This window comes from Venturia canescens, chromosome 4 (genome assembly GCF_019457755.1).
Source record: "Venturia canescens isolate UGA chromosome 4, ASM1945775v1, whole genome shotgun sequence".
NCBI classification, from domain to species: Eukaryota; Metazoa; Arthropoda; class Insecta; order Hymenoptera; family Ichneumonidae; genus Venturia; species Venturia canescens.
Window position 1 is genome coordinate 21,066,939 of NC_057424.1, and position 24,869 is coordinate 21,091,807.

Genomic DNA, 24,869 nt, shown 5'->3' on the forward strand with positions numbered 1-24,869 from the left:
TAGAAACTCGCGCTACTAGTTTGAGCGTGCGACAGAGAGACAACTGCGGTTAAATGAGCAGCCTCCGAACGATCGTTAACGGCCGATGTCGCGTACAGCCTTTAATATCAAGGAATAATGACAAATTCGATGAACAGCTGTGGATTCGAATAGACTTGAGCTTTCCAGGAACATAATTATAGTGTCTTGAGAAGAATCGTTTGTGAAACGTCATTGGGAGCTTAAGAATTTCTGAGTAAATGAAAACGCTTCAGGGAAAATAGGCTTGTCAAAAAGGTCTGAGAAATCAAATGGATTTTTGTATCAAGAGAAGAAAAAAATTTCGTCAATTTCGTCTTCGCGCTCATCCGAAAGAAACTTGGCAAATATTTTCCCAACCGCGTGTCCGACAAAGATCTTGCCGGATACGGCTGACCTTTAATAGCAATAAATCCATGGCGTTGGTAAGATGAGCGCCAACTGGCGAGAACCCAACATCAAATTTGGTTAAGAATCTTCAAGGCCAGCTTCAAATATATTGTCATTACTTTGAATGATATCGTTTCCAATACACGAATGTGGGACACGATAAAATATAAACAGATTTTGTTTTTTTTCGTTGCTAAACCTTCGTGGATGTGAATTCAGACGGAACATGTGAAAAGATAATTAAAAAAACACGTTTGCTCTCAATTGAAACATTTTTTTTTCTTGGAAATTCGCTCTTTGAGCTTCCATTTACCAAATTATGATGAATCACATGGGAACTATGGCAACTGTCCGAAACTTTGGCTCAATGAATTTGCAATTAGTGAGTTTCCGAAATTTCGTGCTCCTGGAGTGAACAAAGTTTCGGGAGTTGGAGTAAAATTGCTTGCTGGTTCGAGAGGGTCATAACGCTGTCAATCTATGAAGAGATTTTAGTTTCCGTGCAAAAAGGGCAAATCGTGAGTCGTAGGAAGAAAATGTTAAGGACGCGGAGAGCTTTCGGTGAAGCTCTCATAAGCGCATATTGAAAAAGTTTTATGGCACACACTAAAGTCGCTACCGGTGGGCAGGTATTCGTAGCCTACTTTGTCGTCGCATCGAAAGAGATTCAACCTTAACTACTCTCAAAGTACTTACCAATATCTCATTTGATGAATTGGAAAATGACGTAATATCGTTTATCAACGTTTGCCATTCCCTAGAATATTTGAGAAATATTTTATAACGAATGTGCGCGAAGAGTGCACTTTCCATGGAAAATGGGACATCGAGAAACTCCATTTTTTCCTCGCCCTACATTCGCTCGCTTAACGACGAGCAATTTTATTTTTATTTTCATGAAAATTTGATACGCAGTAAAATTGATGAATTCCTTCGTATTCCAACGCTTCTATGTATGGTTCCGACGGTAATTCAAAAGGAAGATAATTCTTTCAGTGCGACACACACAGACACAACGCAGCAGCACACTTCCGAGGCATATAATAATTGTGAAAATATACAACAACGGTCTTTAATATTTTGCCTCGGTTTTTTTTCTCTCGAGAAAGTCACTCGGGGGTATGAGCAGGGCTAAAATGGTGAGGAAAAAAGAGCAAAGAGAGCTGGAGGGAGGAGGACCGCGAGATGAGTGCGAGCTTTCCGTAGAAACAATAAAGTACGTATACACGCATTCTATGTATAGAAACTTGAGGGATAGAGATGAGAAGGACTCCTCGAGCGTCGAAACGATCGATCGGGCTCGTCTTGGATGTCATAATGCATGAGACGCGCGAGAGCGCAAAGCTTTTGGTGTTGCATCTCCGGGACTCGAGTATCATCATCGCATTGTCCCATGTTTCGCGATGTAGAAGGAAGACGAATAAAAACAGTGAAAATTCGCCGGCTGAAGGAGAAAGCCGGAGGAGAATGTTTTCGGTAAAAGGAAATTCTTTTCAACCGATTTTACAACGACGTTCACGCAGGACACCGTTAGGACATATTTTTCCCTCGGCTTTCCGCGAGACCATTTGTCTCACGCTCATCGACTATACGTTTCGAGCTTGCGAGAGATTTGCCATTCCGTGATTTTAAAATAACGCCAACGGCGAGGCATTGAAATCGTACGTGAAATAGCCAACGCGTACGGCCATTAGAAATTTTTGGTGCATTTACCAAGGACGCGTGTACGTACGTACGTCGAATTCTCTTGGCAACGCATCCCTTCCGCAATGCGGTTCATTTTGTTTTCTCATTTTCAACGGTATCTCACACTTTTTCATATAACGAGAAATTCGAAACGAATTTCATCGCCCCGCGACCCTGAATAATTTAAAGAGCGAACGAGAACGTTCGAGTTCTGGATAGTTATCGAGTTTTTTGTCCCGGGACGCCCAGACGGCTCTCGCCCTACAGAGTGCGCGAAGGGTGCAAATTGGCGAACGGAAACAATTTCACACTTGAATATCGAGTACTCTGATTGTTAAAAATCTCATTATGCCTTCGAGTCCTAACACTCATAAGGAGAAAATAACAAGCGCAGCTATTTTTATGTACCGTAAACCAATTAACTGATGAAACGCGATGAATTCTAAAACTGCGTGGATAAAAATTTGATAAAAAAAATAATTATTCATTCGCGAGCCGCTCTTGAAATTCCGTCATCGATTATCGCCCGCGACATTCTTTTCCGATAATTATTTAGGCAAAAAAGTGCACGTTTCCAAGGCAAGCAGGAATAAAAGCCGAAACTGTTGCCACCCATCAAGGGAGCTCAAGTCGCACGACTCGCAGTACGAAACTCGAACAGATACGCCTGTTTGTTGCTCACGAATCGAAATAGTTACGTTTCCCGTAGCTCAAAGGTGGAGGGAAGGGGGTGCCCGCGGAATGCACTCGATAGCCTTGGCTCTCGTAAGCGCGGGACTCGTGAAGTCCATGCAGCACGGGGGCGCGGTTTGTATTACACGGCAGCGAAGTTCTATTGAGCGCGAACAATTTCGTTGCTTTGTTGAGCGAGGAGTATTTTTCACTCTGTAAATTTATCGGAAATCCTTCGTTTTTATCCAGCAGCAATTTCATTTGTCGGCAAATAAAACGTTGATCGGATTAAGGAAATCGGAGATTAGAAAAATATTTACACTGCGGGAGAGATTTCGAAGGACGAGGAAGTCAAACACGGAAGTGAGAATTCAGTTGAGGAAATGGAGGAAAGAGAATGGGGAGAGCCCGAGATTTCTTATCTATTTATCTCCATCATCCATACAATTTCGCTTGATTCAACTCGTGCGAATAAGAGGCCCGATTCATTTTCCACCAAGCGTGAGACTCTGACCTGATCATGGAGGGAAAAAAAATCCATGCGGTTGCTCCTCTTACGGTGCGAGCCGCGTTTACCTTACGACCGAGTTAATACTACGTCACGCGAGGATATTTGAAGCGCACATTGGATTCAAAGTCGAATCATGCGCACTCGAAGTTGATGCGCATCCCTTGAAAACAGATTATCAAAGAAATAATCTCCAGTTCAATGTTGGTCCATGTAAAATCGATTTTTTAATAATTTATTGCAGAATCCAGCCGAGTGAACGTAATTACTCTGACCAAGGGCTCTGATCCATGCTAAAAAAAAAGCTCTGACAAAACTTCGTCGCATAAATCGATAACGGAGAATAAGGCTTTTTTCCCAATATTTTCGATATTATTCCAAACCGAAAGATTTGACGTAATTCAAGGAGCTCCTCCGCGAGAATAACGTTGCATTAATACACTCTCAATTGATTGGCTGTACGAATCTCCAGTAGGTTGGTCTATTATGAGCGAATTGCAGTCCATCAGATATGCGAGGAAAAGGTGGAAAGGTCTGTCACCAATTTGTAAACACTCTTGAACCACGTGAGTGTGTGTACACGTGCAAGCATATGTCAAAGTACGTAAATGTGGCGTGCACTGAAAAAAGACGTTTCCGTCGTGGGTTCCATAATGCGTGGGCGAGACGATGACCTTACGTCAGAATGAGCTGATGGAGATGGATCGAAGATAAACGAGAGAAGTGTATATCTGGGAACCTTTATTCCTTCGCTATAAATCGAATGTATATAACAGTCCAGAAGAAGAGAAAGGAAAAGGGAGGGGGGAGCAAAGTTTCCACCATAAATGCTCTACGTACGTGGACGCATTTCTCTCCACGTCGCGTCGGTTGAGTGTTATTTTCAGCAAGAGAGAACGCTTTTGTGACGAAAAAATGTGATTAAACTCTATTTTTTGCCTTCATAGTTTTTCAAACGTTTGCGCAACATTTTCGAGGCTAAATTCCCGGAAAAAATGTGATGTATTTTGTCCTGAAGTTTTAAGGGTCGGAGACTAACTAACGTCGCGTTGTTTTCCAATCATCGATTTTTCAATCATCGTATTACAATCTTTATGTTTTGAGATTCATGGGGAATTAGAACACTTTAATTGATTTTCAAAACTCCAACGATGTGAACGAAGCCTTCGGCTTGAGGCCAGTCCGACGAAACCTGCTGAATCTTCGGAGACTTTAGCGCGTCGTTTTTTGCGAGTGAAGAAAAAAAGTTTCTCATCCCAAGTGCAAAAACTTTTGTTGTAGCATATTCAAAAAAAATGGTATTGCAAACATGTCCGAGGCGATTTGTAGCGTTAGGAACGAAGGGTCCGGGGAGGGCGGAGGAGAGCTTAGGCACGAATGATGCCCATACAGCACCGACGAGGCCGCGACCCATCCCGAGATAAAGTACGCTCGGCTTCTCGTTTTACCGATAGGAAATCGATAATTTGCCTTTGTGCGCCAGGAATGACAGAGAAGAGAGTGAGAGGGAATTTAAAAAAAAAAATGAAAAAAAAAAAACAACGAACGCAGAGAATACATTGCTATCTGCGTCGCGAGGACGAGACAAACAGGTTGAAGAAAATTGCAGGGAGAAGGCTGCGATCAAAGGATGAAGATAAAAACGAGTCAGGGAGATTCGCACTTGTGCGTTCCCTCTGGAATTTCATCTGAATTTCCAGTCTCAAAATTCATTTATAGAAAAATCATCCACGCGAATTTGTCGTACGGAAATTCACGAAAAATCAATCCGCGGAGACATCGAAACGCCCCGATTTCTAGTAACCGTTGAAAATGAAATGTAAATATAATGTGTTCGCTGTAAGAATTTCTACACATGGCTGAATGATCGTTGGGAATTTTTAGCACACGGGGCAGGACACAAGTCGGGCAAGGATCGGTAAAATATTTATTTTGAAAACAAAACACGCAATAATCGCGCTTTCGATTTATACAGTCGTTATACATCCAGGATACGCAGCGACGGGAAAGAAGCACAAAAAAGAGTAATAGAATCGAAATAGTTGCGGAATGGAGTGTAGTCGAGTAATCATAAAATAGCCTATTTATGTATATCCATGAAAATTTGTAGATATATAGAGAGAGAGAGAGAGAGAAACTCCCACAAGTAATACAGGAAAGGCATTTCTCAGGCTGGCAACGACCCTTCTCAACGTAGCGAACTTTTCATACCCATCGTTTGAGAGAGCCGAGGTATGCGGCAACATTAAATAAAATGATAGTTGAGCCTGACCGAGGCTCCGGCATTTTGCCAAGTAACAGGTGAATCGCCCTCGGTATGCCGGGGCTTTTATGATGAGCGGTTACTGTGATTGGCTCATCTCGAGAGACGAAAATACGACGAAGAGCTCGAGAAAACAAAGATAGAAAGTAGAAAAGAATGATGATGGAGGAAATTACGAATTGCCAACAACGCGCGAGGAGCCTGACGGATGCGAAAACTGGACCAGGTACCAAATTTTAATCGATAAAATCATTCGTTTTCTCTGCTTGTTTCTGTGGAGATCGGAGGCTGCGACGAGTAAAAAACGACCCTTTTTCAATTTTTCGAGGACTTCTCCATATAGTTCGCACAGAGAATGAAATTCATAATTAAAAGTCTGGGAGAAGGGGAAATTCGCGAGTGGGACTGGAGATTAATAATTACACGGTTTCTTTGACAGAAGAGTTTCCGCCGCGTAACTGTAAACTGGCAAAATGGCCTTCTCGATGGTGTACCTGCTGCATTCGCCGAGAGAAATACAAGAATTTCATTACGCTATACACGAGCCAACTTTTGTGCTACTATTTCTCTCATTTTCTCCATCTCCTTCGCTCTCGAGAAGCAAAATGAATATTTCATCGAGCGTCGCGCGTTCGTGTAATATACTACGATAGGATGGAACAGAGACAGCCGTAATTGCTTTTGCCTCTGTTTATGAGCGTCAGTCTCGAGTGCATTGTTGTTCCTTGCACATTGCATTTTCAGGCTGAATAGACGAGATTTTATTCTTATCGAACTCGATGATTCTCATTTATGTTTTGAAAGTCGAAGGAATAATTGAGACGAATAAGAGCAATTGACCAGCTCTCGACGATCGTAATCCTGACTAGGATTTTTTCATTAAAAATTTACTTTTCCAGCAAAACGTTTCAATTGTAAAATCCTAAATTTTCTTGTCTCACGAATCGTGAATCTTTTCATTTGTTTTTAAATCATTTTTAGCGTATATCTCGCTCCATTTTTCCTCCTATTTTTTTCGTATATCCAAAGAATCTAGAAATTAAGGGAGACCAAGAGAATGAGCATATAGTAAATGAGCTCTCACCGGTCATCTTGAGTGACAGTGATGTTAGGCGGCGGCGGGGGCGGGGGAGGCGCGGCGCCGTCAGTCGCATCCAGTTTGCCGGCTTTTTCGTCACCTCGACGAGACTCTGCTCACCCAACTTTCTTCTCCGCCCACGCGATAACTCCGATCGACACTTCACGATCCAAATGTGTGCAGAGGCTACGTCAGTGTGTGTGTGTGTGTGTAATATTTGAATATTTGTATACGGATTGGACAACGTTCGCATTCACTTTCGTTGAGTTTTCACTTGGCAAACATAGCCGCGAACTCTCAGATTCGTATGAATTTCAAAACATGCCGAAGACACTCGATAACACGGTAATTCTCCGAGTTCGAGATTCGCACCAACTGTTGAAACGTTCGCCGTGCCGAACGCAGAAGTTTCAAAACGGTATCAAAATAATTCTCATCCTCGAAGGATCGAACGTGGAAATGAGGAAAATTAATATTCGTCTGAATAGAAAAACTGAAAAATCCAACGGAAATCAAAAACTCGATTTTCTCTCGCTCGCACGATAGAGTTAAAACGCAGTTTTATTATTCCTACAAATTCGAGGCTCAATTTTGTCCTCCGCGGACCGCGATCAAATATTAAACAGCGGGAACAAAATTCAACTGGAATTGAATATTTCAGTGACTTTGCTCCATACAAATATATACGATGGCCTCAATTTTAGATGCGCATGCTCCGGCTCAACGTTCTCGAGATATTGTACGATGAAGCAAAGAGTGCAAAAAATGTTGCAACTTTCGTCATATTTTGTTTTTATCCCTCTTCGATTTACTATCGAGCCGACGCTCCATGTGTTTTTTCTTTTTTCATTTCTTTTTTTTCCCCCGCAATCACGTTACGATTAAGGCGAAATCCCGAGAGGCTGCATATCATTTGTAAGAATATTGATCAGTTCGGCTTATGAGAATTGGAAACAGAAAAATTCAGCGGCTCAAGTGCATGTTCCCATCCCCCTGATAAATGTCGTTATCACCATTATTTAGAGAATCAAAGTGTCGAACTGAGCAACCGGTATATGAAGCAGCGGAAGATAAAACTTTGAGGAAGTCGATGTGAAATCTAACACGACGGTTAAGCAAATGAGCGATATAAATTGTACTTTACATTCTTAATTCGCGTTCATTTGACATTTCAAAAACGAGGTTTGAACGAAAGAGAATGTTTGAGTAAAAATTTTGCAGAATTTTCATCTTTTGATCTTCCAGAAACACTCCGATTCGTGAATTTCACGTACAGTTCTAAAAACAAATGTATACTGTACCGAAAAATTGGGTTTGCGGTTCGCGACGCCCATCGAAACGTGCTCGCACTATCACTAGTCGAACAAAACAACAAAATATCAAAAATGTATTGATAATTGAAAAACACGAAAGTTTATTCGCCCACTGATCGATTAAGTGAATGAAAAATTTTGAGAACGCGCATAACCGAGGTGAAATATGTAATACGAATGCAGCGAAACTCTGACGGAGCAAACCGGAGGCAGCGAGAGTCGCAACGTGAGTGGAGCAACAACAGTGAAATATCCTTCGTATCCTTGTGCCTCGATCCTTTCTCACCGAGCGTCGCTCTACGCGTGGCTCAAACCACCGCCTTTACGTGGAGCATAAGCCCCTGATTAACGAGCTTCGCGTAATCACTTCGACGATTAATTAACTAAACGTCCATTTTTATGGCAAAACTTTGCAAGCTCGAAACACGAGTCTCGCCATTTAATCCTGTTTTTGTAAATCTCATCGGTTGATTATTATTTTACAATCGATTACGCATAAACTTTGATTTTTATCGCGAAACTTCCCAAGCTACGAACAAAACTTTGCCGCGTTCAATTAAGTTTTAAAAAATTGACATTTTTCGGCAAAACCTGCGCAATCAGTTCTTTTGTCGTTGGATAATAAAAAAATCTGGAAATATTCGAACGATTCTATACAAACTGCCCAGTTCACAGATGAGAAATTCGATCGCTCTCGGGACGAATATATCAACTTCGCCAGGATGAAGCGAAACGAAAAAAAAAAAAACGATTTTATCTCCGAAATTTCACGTTTTCGAATGATGTGCGCGCATGTATTGTTTTGGCGTTTCGTTATAGACTCGGGTGCACCGGTGCGCCCGTTCGCTTTATGCACGGGTCACTGATCGCACTACTATTTCGGTATATGTACGCCTTTGATGCCTGTACCTGCATGAAGCTTACAAATTCTCGCGAACGATTTGTGATCACGACCGCGCGCGTACGTTGCACCTTCGCTGCCCAATTATACGGTGGTCCGTTGCACCCAACAATCAGAAGCTTTCGTACTTTTCGAAAGGAATTTCGTTCGTATAACTCGTTAATCCGTTTTGTCCAAAATTTTCGTCTAAAATTCCGCGAGCTTTGTTTATTCAATCGAGAATAATTTTGAGTTCGATCAGCGGATGCGCTTACGAAAGAAATTTTAAAAAATTCGTTTCCTCCATCGATTTCCCGATTCGTTGTTCCGAAAAATTCTCGTCGAGCCTCATTCCTACATTTCGTTCGAGAAACTTCAATTTCACGCACTCGCAACCATTATTTTACAAGATTATAATCCTTCGTCAACTTTCCCGTGAGTCGCACTTGTTACATCGAAACGTTTTCGTGTTCGGAGCGCGATATTTGAAAGGCGGATATTTCCTTCGCGAGAGAAAAAGAACGCAACAATATGTTGGTACTTTGGCAGCGATGATTAATCGAGGAATGTAAGTGTTTGATGATGCGCATCCGGAAATCGGAGAATCCTTTATTGGAATGGAGCCTGAGCTGTACTGGTATACGAGAAGACTCGAGTGTATCGGAAACCGGCTGCGGAGCGACTGTCGACAACGTAGTTGACAAACAAACCTGTGCCAAGAGTGGCGCTGTCCTCCCCCATGTGCTCGCCTCTGCGACTCTCTTTTTTCCTCTCTTTCCCTCCCTCCTCGCTCCTTCCCACTCTCCATGTTTCTCTCTTTCTCGCTTCTAGACACGAAATGATTTTCCCCTTGTAACTTTGACAGTACGAGACAAGCTTCTCCGTGGAACGATCCCCATGGGAATGACCTTTAAAACGAGTTACACGTACCGACGTTTCCCGCTCTCTGCTCATTCACTTTCAAATATATTTCCTATCTCCGAGCCCGCACCGCGCGACTCGCAGTCTTTCCCGTTTTCCTCTCTTCGCTCTCCCTAACAAGAGCACTACGAGTTTGTCGTGCTATTTAAACAATAATCATCATAATTGTACTGTTTTTTCATTTCCTCCATCACCCTCATACGCTCACGTCTCCCATAAATCCTTATACGAGTACGTGTATCATCAACTGGTGACACATTCGTGTGTGCTTTTGAGGAGAGAAAATCCTTGGATATCGATTTATCACGGTGTTTCGGGGCCGAGAAAAATATCAAAACGATTGGTATCTTGAAAAAAATTGAAGAAAAATCAACAGCGCGCTCCGTGTTTCAGGGGGAAACTACTCATTCAGGAAGTTGTAAAGTAACTTTTAATTCGTTATTTTTCACAAGAATTTTCTCGGTGCCGAATGCAAACGAAAGAACGAGAGACGATCGATCATTTGATCGCATAGTATAAAACGGTGAGTAATTCGATATTCAATGGAGACGGTTCCGGATCGCGAAAAAAAAGAGGACCAAGGTAGATGGGAGTTGACGACGAGAATGACGACCTCGTTCCACGAACGCACCGGTAAAATTAATTCGCCCATACGGGCAATGTCACGAAACAGGGAGAAGATGGAGGTTACAGATTTAATGAGGATTTCCGAGTGCGTTGCGCGCGAGTCTGGGCGCTAGGAAGGTGGGAAAATTGAGACCATTTATAACGGGCACGTATTAATATTGTTTTATGAAACTTACGCCCTTTCGTCGTCGATTAATTACGGAAGAAATCTTTGTCACAATACGGTGATAAATATTTAAAGAATAATTTTGCTCGTCGACACATACCTTGAACGGGGCAGGAACATCGAGCCATCGATGAAAACGGAGCCTGACAGGAGGATGTACCAGCAATTGGCCAATTCTCCGGTGCTGCGAAAACGAAAAATCAACGGTTTCATATCGGAGTCAAACCCCTCGAGGAAAGGTCGATTTCTGACTAAATCGGACCACGGTACTCGCGGAAATAATCCCCGTCGGTAAATGCGGAAATTCTATGGAATTATCGAGAAAGTAAACGAGCAACGCGACGTTGGTATTACCGACGGTGATAAAGCAGCGGTTCTGCCGACGATGGATTGTCAGATGTCTCGAGACATGGCGCCACCTGGATATGATGAAAAACGGGGCGAAAAAGATGGAAGGATTTGGAGATAAGTCAAAAAATCGAAGAGATTAATTTCCACTTTAACGGAACCGAGTCCTCGTAAGCAAATTTCATTATCCCAATTGCGCGAGTTGATCGAACAATAAATTAACGGAATCGGGGAATAGGACGAGATCGAGCTATGCAAATAAATCTAAAACAGAAATATACTCACTAGTAGAGAACATGATTCGCGTAATGTCTTTCATAACGTACGACTTTGCAGAGTCCTCGTAAAACGGAATCTCGACAGGGTCGTAATGCCTCGAGACCCAGGAGTCCGTAATAGATGATTTGCAGATCCTGCAACAGAGGGACATAAAAACATATAGAAAAACAGTTCTCGATAATGTCACAGAGGACTCGCGAGTCATGTTTGCTCAAATTTATTATCCTTTCGGTCGTAGATTGCAAAACTGCGACGCGTGCATAGCGGCTTTTGTCGCACTCGAGATCTCCGGAGTATAAAAAAAGTATCAAGTTCCAGAGCGAAAAGTTTCGAGTGATTTTCCTGCGCGATGCACCGCGTTGATGCGGCACCAATTAGCCGAACGAAGGAGCTTCGGAGCTCCCACTTTGTATGATGGCTCCGCGACGGGATTGGCCCACATCGATCGATCGATATCTCGGTGCAGGGAAGAATCGACAAAAAAAATCGTCAAATACCGTTTTCTCCGCCCCGGAATCGTGGGACAAAGTCGATAACAAAGAACTTTTAGGACATCCTGTGAACTGCATTAAGGTTTGGTATGTCTACGGTGTAGGCTATTCCTCATTTAGCTGTTCGCCAGGCAAAGCTTGCACGCTACCCGGGACGATGGTAGCACGCGACCTCGCGTGGTACACACACAGCCCCGATCGAAAGTCGTCGGCTGGTCGAGGAACTCTTGGGCCTCCGTAACGAGTTATAAACCACCGCGAACGGCCTCCGGATTACTAACACAACGAGCTAATCCCGTATTCGTTTTATGTCGCGCGATACGCGTTGAGGCGCTTGCCTATTTATAAAACGATTTTTCCAAATTCTTTGTACTTGCGAGGAAAATTGCCTGAATTAAATGATGCGAACGGAGCCGATGCACGCAGTTGATCCGAGATTAATGAAAAGCGCCGCTTCGAAAGAGGATGTGCCAAGGTGTAAAGTGCCGGGATGAGAGTGCGTAGAAACTCGAGACGATCTCGGGCAGCTCTTTATGGAGCGATGTTTGCACGAGCCGTGATAAACTAACGGAGTAACGTGGAAAGACGCGGAGGAACAAAAGGCGTTAAATAGTTGCTCGAACGATCCTATATACACGATCCCTGACCGATGAATATGCTTCGTTTTTTGCTAAGCTTCATCCATCGCTCGGCTGCATAATGAGATAAGATCAATGAGCAGTGAGACGAACGCGATAAATATTAACGAGCTGAGTTCGCTCGTTGTTCGCAGCGAGAAGCAACGATTAAATCGCGGGGGCCAATCTCATTAACAAATTGAGTCGTGAAACTCAACTCCCATTTATAAATCGGGCTTCTTCTGGATTCATGTGTACTTAACGCATGAGTCTCGGTTCGATAATTAATTGTATTAATTGCGTGAGCTTGGCGCGATAAGCAACCGCACTGTTTTGTGAATATATGGAAGAGCTTCGTGCTTCTGGGATTTTTGCGCTCGGCGAACTTGTGCGAATGAGTTTCTCCGTTATTAATTGCAGCTCGCATTTGTCCTGGTTCAACGGGATTAATTTCTTTGATGTAAAGTTTAATAGATTTTTTGGGAGCAGGACTTTCGAAAATATGATTTGAAGCAGGAAATACTTTTAGAATCGCGTCGACAATTTTCCCTAAAAATTTTATCAATAAATGTCAAGGATTTACTGAAACTCTCGTACCATCGACCCTGCTCAAAGTTTCCCTCCATTTTATTGATTCCGATGAAATCGGAACTTGTTCCTTTCCATCCAGCCGAGAAAGTGGAATTAAGGTGACGAAAAAAAGAATCCCAAAAGCAGAGCTCACCAAAAAATCATTTCGAACGGCGCATCGCGTTTGAAGATTTTCCATATAAAGATTGACCCAGGAAACTATTGAGATCTCTGATCATCGTATCATAACTCTTTAGGAAAAAGTCACGCAAAAACCACAAGAATATGTTTTTATAGAAAACTGATTTCCCTACAAAAAAAAAGTACAAACAATTAGCTCGGAATTTTTCGTTTCACGAACAAGCTTTTTGGTGATTTTTCGTAGAGAACTACTTCTTCTATTAGAAGATTGTTAAAATTATTGTAATTTTATAATTTTTATAGAATTATTGTAAACATGTTTCGTGCTTGGTTTTCATAGGGTAACAATGTTTTTACTAATTGTAAACGAAATACTCTACCAGATGGAAAAAATGTTCAACTCTGAGGTTGATTTTATCCACTAAGAATAATTTGAGCCGATAAAAAAAATGTCTTTTATTTTTAAGGCTAAATGTTTCGTTAAAATCATCGAAATTATCATTCATACGTTTCAAAAATTGTGTGCATTTAAATTCTTCTGATTAACTGGAGAATAAGTTGAAAACTTCATCGGCGCCAGGACCATTGTCGCGAGAGGTCTGTCCTCCACGTGGCGATGATAAATATTCTAAGTAAGCTGAGATAATACACAGATTTTCTGACACAGATATAGCACACAAGCAGGATGGAAGGCGAGAGTTTGCGCAGGCTTTTCTACTGGTTCGGGGCGCCGTTTTGTCTGCTCCAGCGAGTTAGTTTATACAAAGCGTATTTCATGCCACCCTCCTTCGCCCCGAATCCGACACTGGGTCGAGTTTTTCTTCTCCGCCGAATGTCCAAACAACATGAAATTCCAAACTTCTTTTTTTATGGAACTTCGAGGCGATGAATCTTCCTTGATTTATGATTATTTATCTGAAACCGGTGAAGGAAAAATGTGAACGCGTCTGGGCGACGGGGAATCGGCGCACAGGGCACTGGACGACCTTGGCGGTGAGATCGTGTTGTCGCCCCGTGAAAAAGAGACGGAAAGGGAGAGAGCGGGGAAGAGTGCTCGGCAAGATGGTGATCGGTTTTATGCGTACTTCTCTGTACGCCATACGGAGCCCAGCAATCGAAATCGGAGACTCGTTCGGTCGGTTAGAGAATCCCGCACACATAACGCGTTTGCTCGATCAGGCATGCATGAACTTACCAAAGAGCCATGTCACATGCGAGCCCCCCATCTTTTGTGAAACGCCACATCGCGAGTCTTCGGAATAACCGATTAAAAATTCTAACTTTCATCAAAACCGATTCGTTCCTTTCGAAAGGAAAAATGATTAAAAAAACAAGCGCCATAAGTTCTGTTGAACGCTCATCGGATCTCACGAATTGAGCAGGACGATTCTTCCACGTCAGAAAAACTGATGACAAAGGCAACGAAACCGTGCGGCGCAACTTCCAGCAATTGAGGCCCAAACAAACTTCACGGAAGGAAATTTCTCTGCAATTTGTACGACACGGAGCTCCACCAGCGACATCCGGTTTCAAAGCATAAAATTAATTCTTCCCATCTCAAAGTGTAAACCGCAATTATTTGAGTTCAACGAGAGAACGGTGCGTAGCTGTTAAATTATAGCGAAACGTGTGCCAACAATGCATTTTCATATTTAACAAGCGCGTGGCTGTCGAGGCCCTTATCATTCTATCGCTACGTATGGAGCGTCACGGCGTCCCGCGACGCGACGCGAATATAATAGAATAACCCGGCTGCACACACCGGCTAAAGTGACAGTGGGAAACGACGAGCGCGCGACACCTCGCTCCATTCATAGATACGAGAGAGTAAAAAATGGAGGCTAAAGCCCATTGACGAGCCGATCTTTTTCCGTGCAACATCATTTTCCGGCTGTCCTATCTCGTTTATCTTCCCCGCCGCAGGCCTGCCGATACGGTTATCCGTCATCAAGGCGACGACGCACAATCGTCAATGCATCACGACGTTTGTACTCTGTCAGCTGTCAGTTACAACGTGTACAATAAAAAAGGAAAAGCCTCGTTCTGCCTCTTGCCACGATTTAAAGGGGGTTGCTCGAGGTATCAATGAAAAGTGGTAGCTTGTACGAGCGGCGTTTCCCGCGAGAGATTATTCCATTCCGATTAAACTTGCAATTAAATAGCCAATCGTTTAATTAGTCTCGGTTTAAGGTATTCCTTTCGCGCGCAAGCGTATTTTTTGGTGGCGCGAGTTGAGGCTCTCGAAATTTGGACTGATTCTTAACCTCCGAAAAGTCGCGGTTATATATAGGAAATGCTTTTGCCATTTTTCCAACTTCTATCGTTAATTTCTCTTTTAAGGATTCGGTAACCCTTTATTTTGATCGTCGCTGTGGATACCTTACACATTTTTCTATCTGTGAGACAGTTTGTATCAGGAAATATTGAATGAATAGAAATTTGTTGATGATGAAATAGCTCCATAAGCTCCTGTATAAATTTTACGATTTTTCAAGTTTCAATTCTTTATTAAACGTTCGATAACCTGACCTGAAATTTCGCCAATCTATTCGCATGCACTTTTACTTTACTGTTATTTAAAATCAGTGATTTCCAGAATATTTGGGTTCATGGAAGGAACACCTTAAATGAAAACTCTGATTCGTTTAATCGGTCCTAATTCGAATTGACATCTGCGCCCACCGATCTTCGATTACACAACAAATTAATGTCCTCCGGCCCCCGAATTGGTATATAGTCCAATCAATCCTCTGATAACATTGATAGCTGGTTAGGATTCGGAGCGCTTTGGCTGCCGTATATTGTTCTCAAATCGAACGTGTTTATAATGCTTTCAACTGCGAGGAAACGTCCGGTCCGGTTCGATCGCTTTCAGGCCCACCTGGGCCATGTGATTGCGGATCTGTTTCGCTCGGGAATCGGCCAAAGTTGTCGTAAATCGAAGGACCTGGTACCTGTGTTCCCGAGGAAGCGATCTATCCTTGAATATCGACAGTGTCTATTGGAGATTCAGAGGCGAGCATATTCGCGGGCTCGCGTGCGAATGCGGTAGAGAAAGAAGGAAGGATCGTCGATACGAGCTCGCCGCGAGATTGTCGCGGCGTGTCGCGTGGTTTAGCTCCCACAAATTGCTAATTAGTCTCGAGAGTAATGGGCACTCCGCCATGGCAAGGGAGGAAAGGGAAAGCGAACTCGGCCTCGCAGCAGGTGAGAGAAAACGTTGCTAGGTCGCGGGATGAAGCTTCGACGCGTCTGTCGACTAAGAATTTTTCTTTGACGCGAGATTCTGCGTTGCTGCCTACCACCGCCTTCCCTCCAGGCCTGCTGAGCTGCTGAGAAATAAAATGTAAGGACGCAATTCGTAACCGCATCGCGAGAGCAACCGCGCACAGAGGGAGCAGAGAAAAATATGGCAAAGAGCCGCCTTCGCAACCGCGAGGGCAGAGAGAAAGTAAGAAGGAAACGGGGAAACAAGCTCAAATACATTTTTTCAACTCTTTGAAGCGAGCTCTGTCAAAGCTTTCCGAGAATGAAAAGGTGCTCACTACTGCGACGTACGAAGCGTCTCGTCGATCTTGAGCTCGTGCACGCAGTCAACGTTCGCGTTATAACTACGCGGATTTCAAATGTAAACTCAAACTTTGGGGTAATTGTCTATAGAAATATGTGAGTCATAAGATTTTTCATTCTCAAAGCTCCGAACTCGTTGCACGAAGTTGCTGGTTCAGTGGACAAAAGAAAATGGATTTGCGCTCCAAAAATTTCTCGAATTATGTGTGTGTTTTTATTGAAAGTCATAAAAACTATCTTTACTTGAGACAAATTCACGGATTGGATCGAGCAATCGGCAGAATAAATCGGCTCTCTGTAGTTTTTTCCTCTTGACGAAAAGCCTCCATTTCAACCGCATATTTCCCCCACTAAAGTGCAAAGCTAGCCGCGGTCCAATTACTGGACTCCATGAATACGCGAAATTCGAATGTCTATATTCTGAGGGGGGAAGATAAATAAAAGAGAGTGCGAGAGCTCACCTGGAGTGTTCGTCTGTCTGGATCACGGCAGAGTGCCCGGATAAAGTGCGGATCCAAATATTCCGTCATAATAGCCTCCCGACTATTATTCGTCCTGGCAGCAACGGCAGAAGCGGATGCGTCGACTCGTGTTCACAGATCCTTCGCCACGGCGGTTTATTTTCACTCTCAGATCAAACATAGCGCGATTTTTATAGAGCACAACGGTTTATTTAAAAAAGTCTACAATCCCGATGTTTTTCGGCGAATATAAAAATCATTTTTCTCCCGAGGTCGTGCACTATTCGCAGATGGAATTTTAAACGAATAAGTTGCAAAGACGAGAAGTGGAACGAGCTCGATCGCAATAAATTAAGGATCGAGCATGACAGGAACCGGTAATTCACCGGCTTTGAAAAGCATCCTACACTTTCACTCGAACCGCGAGAAGTCGCGACCCCGAATCCACCCACGTCCGTACGTACGATCGTTTGTGACGTCACTCCGGTGAACGAAAGCCTCTCAACGCTCGAATAAGCCTGAGGAATCGCAATATTTATTTTTTCGGTAACGGACAAAAAAAAGGAAAAACTGCCCGACGTCGTTCCCGGAAAAAGATTCGCGACGTTAAAAAAAAAACTCGGCCAAGGTCGAGGATCCGTGAATAGATTACAAAAAAAAACTAGAGCAAATGCGGCACGTTCAATAGTCTTGGGAGCTTTGAAAATTGCGCTTTTCGAAGGAACTTAGAATTCTTCGAGTCGTCGATCCCAATTCGAATCAAGTTTGACCTGCAAAATGAAAAAGATATTGCCTCGTTAATCCTGCAGTACAAACGACGATTTACTTAATCCGCGCCGTTCTAATTTTCACTACTAATTTTCACTCTCGCATGTCAAAACTTTGACAACATTCCGCAGCTACGCAAACAACCAACATTTAGAAAAAAAATCAGAGCATTTATGTAACCGAAAATGTTTCATTCAAAAACTCCATTTACCAGCGAAAATATGGAACACATGTAACGTGTTTTATCGAGCGTTCAATAAAACCTGGTGTACGTCGAGTTATCGACCAAACTCGGGACCGTATGGTTGGCTCGAGGAGAGGTCTCAGGTTAACGTACCAGCTCATCGAAGTACATCTACTTTCCACACACTTTTCTGCATATGACGATATTCATATTTCATACATTCTCATTGTTTTCCAATAATCGAATTACCGCTAAAACATTATTCTATGTCGATTTTTCATTATTCGTTGCACACCATCGACGTGATTAACGAAAAAAAAAATTGAAACCGTCGATACGAATTATTCTGGCTTAAAATTTACAAATTTACAGGTCGCAGGAAAGGCGAACTCGTACACGGAGATGTGAAAATTGAATGATGTCTGAATTGCAACAAATTATTTTCGAACGTTCGATCGTATCGATTGCTGTGTTGAAACCACGAAAATTGTATCGCAGCAAAGGACGCGATGATGTTCATCTCCATTGTGACAATGCAATTCAGCTATAAATATGCGCGAATCCGATCGTTCGCCCGCATACGAGAGATTCCAGCTGGTCCCGGAAAAAGGAAAACGCAAAGAGCTCTGAAATCAGTGGAGGCTCGGTTCATTAAACGACCTTGGATGAGTGACGTCACAGGGACGATCAGCCAGGCACGTTTTCCATCTAGAAGCAGCCTTCTCCCTCAATGCCATGCTAACTTTCAAGGACATAGTTGTGAGCTTCGCCGATGGAAATTACCCACCACTATGCTAATTGAAGTCTAATCTGATTTTTTTTTCGAGTCTGGCTAATCGATGCCTTCGAATTCATTTGATTTTATATCAATAAAAGTGCTTCGAAGAGACGACGCTGAAGCTCGCAATTTTCGAGCCCAACGAAATGAAGGAAAAAAACATTTGTAATTCACCATTTTTTTATTTCGCGAAGCATCGGTGCAGGTTGAAAAACTACGAATTGCAAATTCGGCAGGGATCGAAATTTGAGAATTACTACTTGAATAATTGGAGAGTTTTTTTAGATCACTTCGTTGGACTCCAACGCAGCAAACTTCAGAGACTGTTACAGAGACTTCGTTGACGTTCGATGCTGTTCTTTTTTGAATTTCGGGTACGAGTAAAGTCAAATTTTTCGAAAAGGAACAAAAGTAGGAAAATCTTAATAATGTTCGGGAATTGCATAACGATGTTTCTTAACGCACAGAAGCGAGCGTAACATTCAGAAAACAGTGGGTCCATAAAAATTCGTGATTACAAAGACACGGATCTCCGGATGGTATCGATTATGTAATTGGCCATACAATTGGAGAAGCCTTCGATAGCAGTTATTTACGAGCTGGAAGGAACTGCAAATGTTCAAGATTTAATGGAGCGTCGCTCGTTGACGAGAGAGCTTCTCAACGATGAATAGCCGGAAAAGTGAGGCGAGCGAACCGCAGGTTTGGGTTCAATTTTTAATGGTCCGTGTCGATGCTCCTCGGACATTTTGTTCTCGTCGAATAATGCAAATGAAATAAATGCGAGACATTGCGATAGCAACGGTGTTTTCGTCGAGATCCGAACGATTAAAACCTGTCACCGATTTCAACTCCGGTATAATCTTGCAACTCCTGCAATGTCACTGAACTAACCTTGAAGGATTGCTGAGTCTGTGCCTCGTCAACGACAGTTATTTGAGAACGACGCGCACTTGGTGAAATTATTCTTCCTTCATCAAACATTTACATTCTCAATCCTCATCGAGTCTTTCTCGCTCGCATTGCAGCTGAAGCGACTTCCAGTTTCAAAGTGCCGTATTATTTTGTCTTCAATTCAATTTCTACCATCGACACCAACATCATTTAGTGTTTCATCAACATTTTTCTCTACAACGAGTTCAGTTTATTCGTCGTCGGCCATTGAAACTGTTTCCTCTAGCGAAAACAGGCGAGTTTTATTCAACGAAATCAACTCGAGAGAAGGTTTTGTGACTTTGGCCTCACAGCATCGAAATCTGAGAGAGCGTCAGTGAAAGTTGCCCAGGAAAAAAGGATTTTCCAACTATTTTGGTGAATACTCTAAATAAAATTATGTTTATGTTAAAAATTTCGTATCATACTTCCCCTTTTATGATCTTCTGAATGAAAGTCACATCGAGGTTAGAATTTTCCGCATTTCGCGTATGTATAAATACCCCCACATTCGTGTACAGAACCGCGTATATAAATGGTAAGCGAACAATGTCACCAGAGGCTGGACCAACGAGCTCACACGCACATCTTTTAATCCGAATACACGAGGATGAATCTATATATTTATATGGAATGGAGTATAGCAGCGAGCTGCATGCTCAGCCTCTGCGTTTATACATAGATTTGCTCCTGATACTCTTTCTCGGTGGCTCTGCTTGTCGTAAGATCCGCGGGAGATGCTGCGTTGGTCCACGAGATCGAGCCAGAGAAAAGGGGACCACGAGAGAGGGAGAGCGCACAACGACAAAGTCGGAACCGAGCGTTTTCGTGGGATAAGTTACGCCTCGAGCGGGGCGAGTCATCGGCAAAAATATCTTTACATAATACGGGCCGAGTAGCTCACTTCGGGTTCGATGTTTGTAATTGAAATTGACAGCCATCTCGGATCAATTGAGTTTCAACTCTTCCATCGACTACTCGCGGTCTGCGTGCGATAATATTCTCAAAATAGGTAAATCCACGTCAGCGAGAAGGAATCGGAGGATCCGGTACGAAATCACGAGAATTAAGGAGGATTGCAAACCTAAATAGAATCTCGTGGTAATCTTGAAATTTGAGTTATCTCAGTGCCAACAGGAGTTCTGAATCAATTTGATTAGAGGCTTATTCGACGTTGAATTCCATATCAATAAATCATATTTCAACGAGCAATCCCACGAGGGGATTAGACATTAATATTCATCGTCCTCCTTGTTCGAACAATTATATCGAAAACGATTAATAGGAACGAAAATCGTTTCGAGCCTCCGTAGAGACCTTGGAATCTGAATTTTAATATTCTCTCGAATATCACGATTACTAGTGCTGGGGGAATTTTCGTTAGTTCAGTCAACCGCGGGAGTGTGGCATCGATACTTTTCAACACGTGCCTCCGGCGCGAGCACTTCCTAATACGTAACTCCATTATGTGTGTTTTACGTACACATTGACATAGACGTTCGTCTAACGTTGTTGAACCGGTTGAAGTACTTGTACACACTCACACGCGTAATCGAATGAGGATCAAAATCTAAAAGTCACGAGTGCGAGAAAATCGCTCGTCGTCTATAAACTGAACTAACGTAATAATAACCAGGAAAGTGGATTAAGGCTTTCGAGTTATAAAATATTAAGTTCGAACTAGTTTAGCCGCAGCTTGGATTATAAGCTCTCGCGCTGCGGAGAAGCGTCTTCGAAATAAAAAATTGAATGGCATTTTTATTCTATGAAATAAAAATACGTGCGTACTTCAATCAGAGAATAATTCATTTCGGATTAATTTTTTATAAGAACTTCAAAAATTTTCTCAACTCCGGAAACAAGCATTTGAATAATTGTTTCGCAAAACTTGCACGTTTCGTGGCCTGTTAATTATTCCGCACTGTAGATTTCCGTAATTATGGTTATCGAATTCACGTTGGAAGGTCTCAAAGGGATTGCGTTGTAAGTTTTTGTATTCATAATGCAATATAACGGTGTAATAAAAACAAACGCTTTGCTGATTCAAGTTTTCACGAGCGTGCGGACGCATCTGTAGGAATTCGAGCGTAGCATATAACCATGGGACGGATAGAGGGGATTCCTGAAGGCACAGAGACAGAAACGTACGGCGACAGGAAGAGTAAGGAAAAGAAAAAAGACGAGCGCATTCGATGATTGCTACTATACCGTTTGTTCGTCAACGAGCTCTCGTGTATGCCGAGTGAAAAAGTACTGTAGCAATGAAAAGAAAAAAGTCACTTCTACTCCTCGAGACAGAAATGCTGAGATAGTCAAATGGGAATAATCATTTTTCCGGCTAGCGTAGCTTGAAAAACTCAAAAAATTATACAAAACGGGAAATCATCTTCACAGGGATTCTCTTCTGCATTTGCAACTGTCAAATATTTTTCGATTTTCATAATAAAACTGAAGAAATTCGTTATTTTTTATGCTTTTCGTTTTCTCCGACCGCGAAAGTCTATGCGGTTCAGAACATTCGATTAAAAATATGATGAATTGTGAACTCGATCAATTTGCTCACAGTATTTAGACATTCGACTATTTCCGTATCAAGCATTTTTTCTTCAATTCTCCGCCCCGTCGTACAGCAACAGCTGACACTCCTGCTGCATCAAATTTGCTGAGGGGACAAGAAAAATGTGCAGGAAATCGTGCCAAAACCTGGCTGAAATCTTTGCATGGCAACGCAAACGGAACGAAGCACAACAAGCAGAGAGTTCAACACTTCCTTGCTCATCGATTATGATGCAATGGACCAACTAGTGCGATCCCCATCGTGCGAATGGTCCAACCGTACGTCAACCTCTTGGGCATCGCACCAAGTTTTTTGGCGAATTGATTAACGAAAACAGGGCTTCGCGTTAAACCACTGAGATCGAAGTGGAAACAAATGTAATTTTGCTACTTTTCCATCACTGTCGGCCAGAGTAGAGCTTTTCCCACTGTGCTGACACTCGTGAGCATTACGACGCAAGTAAAAAATGAAAATCTCGTAATATTTCGTTAAAACGATCGATTCAGAATCTATTTATCCGACCTGTTTGCGAATTCTCTCTAAGAGGATAACTCCGTATCATAATTAAATAATTGGCTCAACTTTGCAGATAATTCAACATCGCAATTTTTCGTGCTCGGTGGATTAGAACGACGATAATGATGGTAATAATGATCATGATAACAGCAACGATTCGTGACTAAGCGAGAGGCATGCGTTGTAATAATAAATTCATCGCGTACTCCGCGCATCTGTTTGCCTTATCGACAATTTCTATGTAGAATTACACAGCCCAACGACGGAGAGGGGAGCACCGAACTTCGCTTAGGTTGGATAGTTTCATAGTTCGAATATAGCTGTCCCAGAAAACTATTCTCGCTTTCGTAGGATGGCGCCGGGTTTCGCTGGAAAGATCGTGAATGGCGAGTGGATGAGGAAGAATCGTGAAATAAGAGGGAAAGAGAGAAAACTGGGGAGATGAAAAAACTTGAAGGGACTTTGGAGAATCAAAACGATGGCGCATAGTTCGGCTCTCAGCGATTATATTCTCGTGTCCCGGAAAGCAGATAACATTTGACACCGAGACGTAACCTTGGTAAGCTGATTTGCGCGCTGACCATAACGATAATGCTCGAATCTATCATTTTGCCCAGCATCATCCTCGATGCTTCCGTCTTTCAGTTGACACAAAAGTGAGCGAATTTCCGTTGACACATTTTCTATTTTTGCTACGATGTCGTCGCCAACAACGATATACGCGAATGCGATTCCAAAGGAATCAAATCCGAGGTTCAAGAAACTTTGAAAAGCTAGGACATTTAGCACAAATTTTGAAAGAACTCGAATCGATTTTTTACGGGTTTGTCGTTCGATTTATTGAAATGCAACGATAATTTGCTATCAATGATTGGAAAAACATAACATGTTATATGGGAATAAGTAATAAGAATCGGTTCATAGGAATAGATAACAAGCTTCATTCTATTTTTGGACAACTGATAAAATAATACGATCGGTCGCTCCGACGATTGCAATGAAATGATTATTCCATCAAGCGATTCTAGATAGTCGTTGATGTTTGGAGCGTGCGCATGCCTAATTTTGGATTATAACAAAAATGGAAATAACAAAATGGGTTTTCGTTGTTTCAAATAAGGCGTCAAACTCGTGACGTGTGGAAACAGAGGAACTATTCAATATTTTCCCCGCTTTTTTCGTCTGTAAACGTGCCAGCCCATTCACGCAGCTGTGATTTATCTGTGAAATCTCAGCAAATAAAAACAGCTCTCGAACCGGATTTCTTTGTGTATCGAACGCTCCGAGAGTTATGCCCTTTTTTTACGAAGCTGCGAATAAAGTTATGCATATGTGCTACGAGATTCAGGTTTACGATGACCCAGTTTAGACTCAATGTGGCAAGAACCTATGCTCGAGGAGGCTGCTGGAACCCTCGGTTTCATTGTTGTTTCAATTGTTTGGACGATTTACTTGTTTCCCAAGTCTCTCCGCAAAGTTCCCTCTTATTTCCCGTTCCTTTTTTTACGTAAGGTTAAACGAGGTTTTCTACGCTCAGTACCTACGAACGTAATGAAAAATATGAGCCAAGCTTGGCGTATCTAATTTAGGTAGAATTTGAGAAAACCTTCGCGTTTCGAAATATTGTGAAAACACGTGAACGGCGCTCTTTGAGGACAATTAAGTGGGAACGTATCATCCAACGCGCATGTTTATTATTACGTGAGACTGAGAATATTGTTGTCATCAAAGTAGGTGCTGGAAAAATGTCGGAAAAACATCGAGAAAGTTTTAAACTCAAATTCTGTCGAGGATCCTTCGAGCCAAGCCCTCGACCCAATCACCTTTCAATCCTCGCTACTGCGATCGCGAGAAATCGTAAATTTGCCACATTCTTCGTGATTCTCAGGTATAGCCTGAGCAAACACGTCACGAGCAAACAGGAAATTGATCCGGAAATTCCTATCGCGCGAGGATTCCGCAGATTCCGGAGCTAAGACTCTCGCGAGTCTGTTGAACGGAAGAAAACAAGAGCCTCGCGTATCGCAGACATCAAAGCACGAATTCTAAATCGACTGTCAAAAGTTTTAGCGAAACCAAAACAATCGTCCTCCAAATAGTCTCAACTTCAACTGTACCCGATCCAGGGATTCCG

The 24,869-nt window shown here is 42.5% G+C and overlaps 1 protein-coding gene across 2 annotated transcripts in view; it reads right to left on the reverse strand.

The window, feature by feature from the left end:
* Positions 1-24,869, reverse strand: part of LOC122408710 (rap guanine nucleotide exchange factor 2-like) — a 138,620-nt gene that overhangs the window by 88,496 nt on the left and 25,255 nt on the right. Inside the window, exons 3-5 of one of the 2 annotated variants that reach the window (XM_043415677.1) lie at positions 17,000-17,769; positions 11,156-11,283; positions 10,623-10,706 (exon numbers count right to left, since the gene is read on the reverse strand). In XM_043415677.1, the coding sequence (XP_043271612.1) occupies positions 10,623-10,706; positions 11,156-11,283; positions 17,000-17,068 (281 nt within the window). In that variant the 5' untranslated portion in view covers positions 17,069-17,769. Of the gene's footprint in view, positions 1-6,621; positions 7,109-9,349; positions 9,469-10,622; positions 10,707-11,155; positions 11,284-16,999; positions 17,770-24,869 lie in introns of those variants that run through there. The other variant, XM_043415681.1, reaches the window with a different exon arrangement.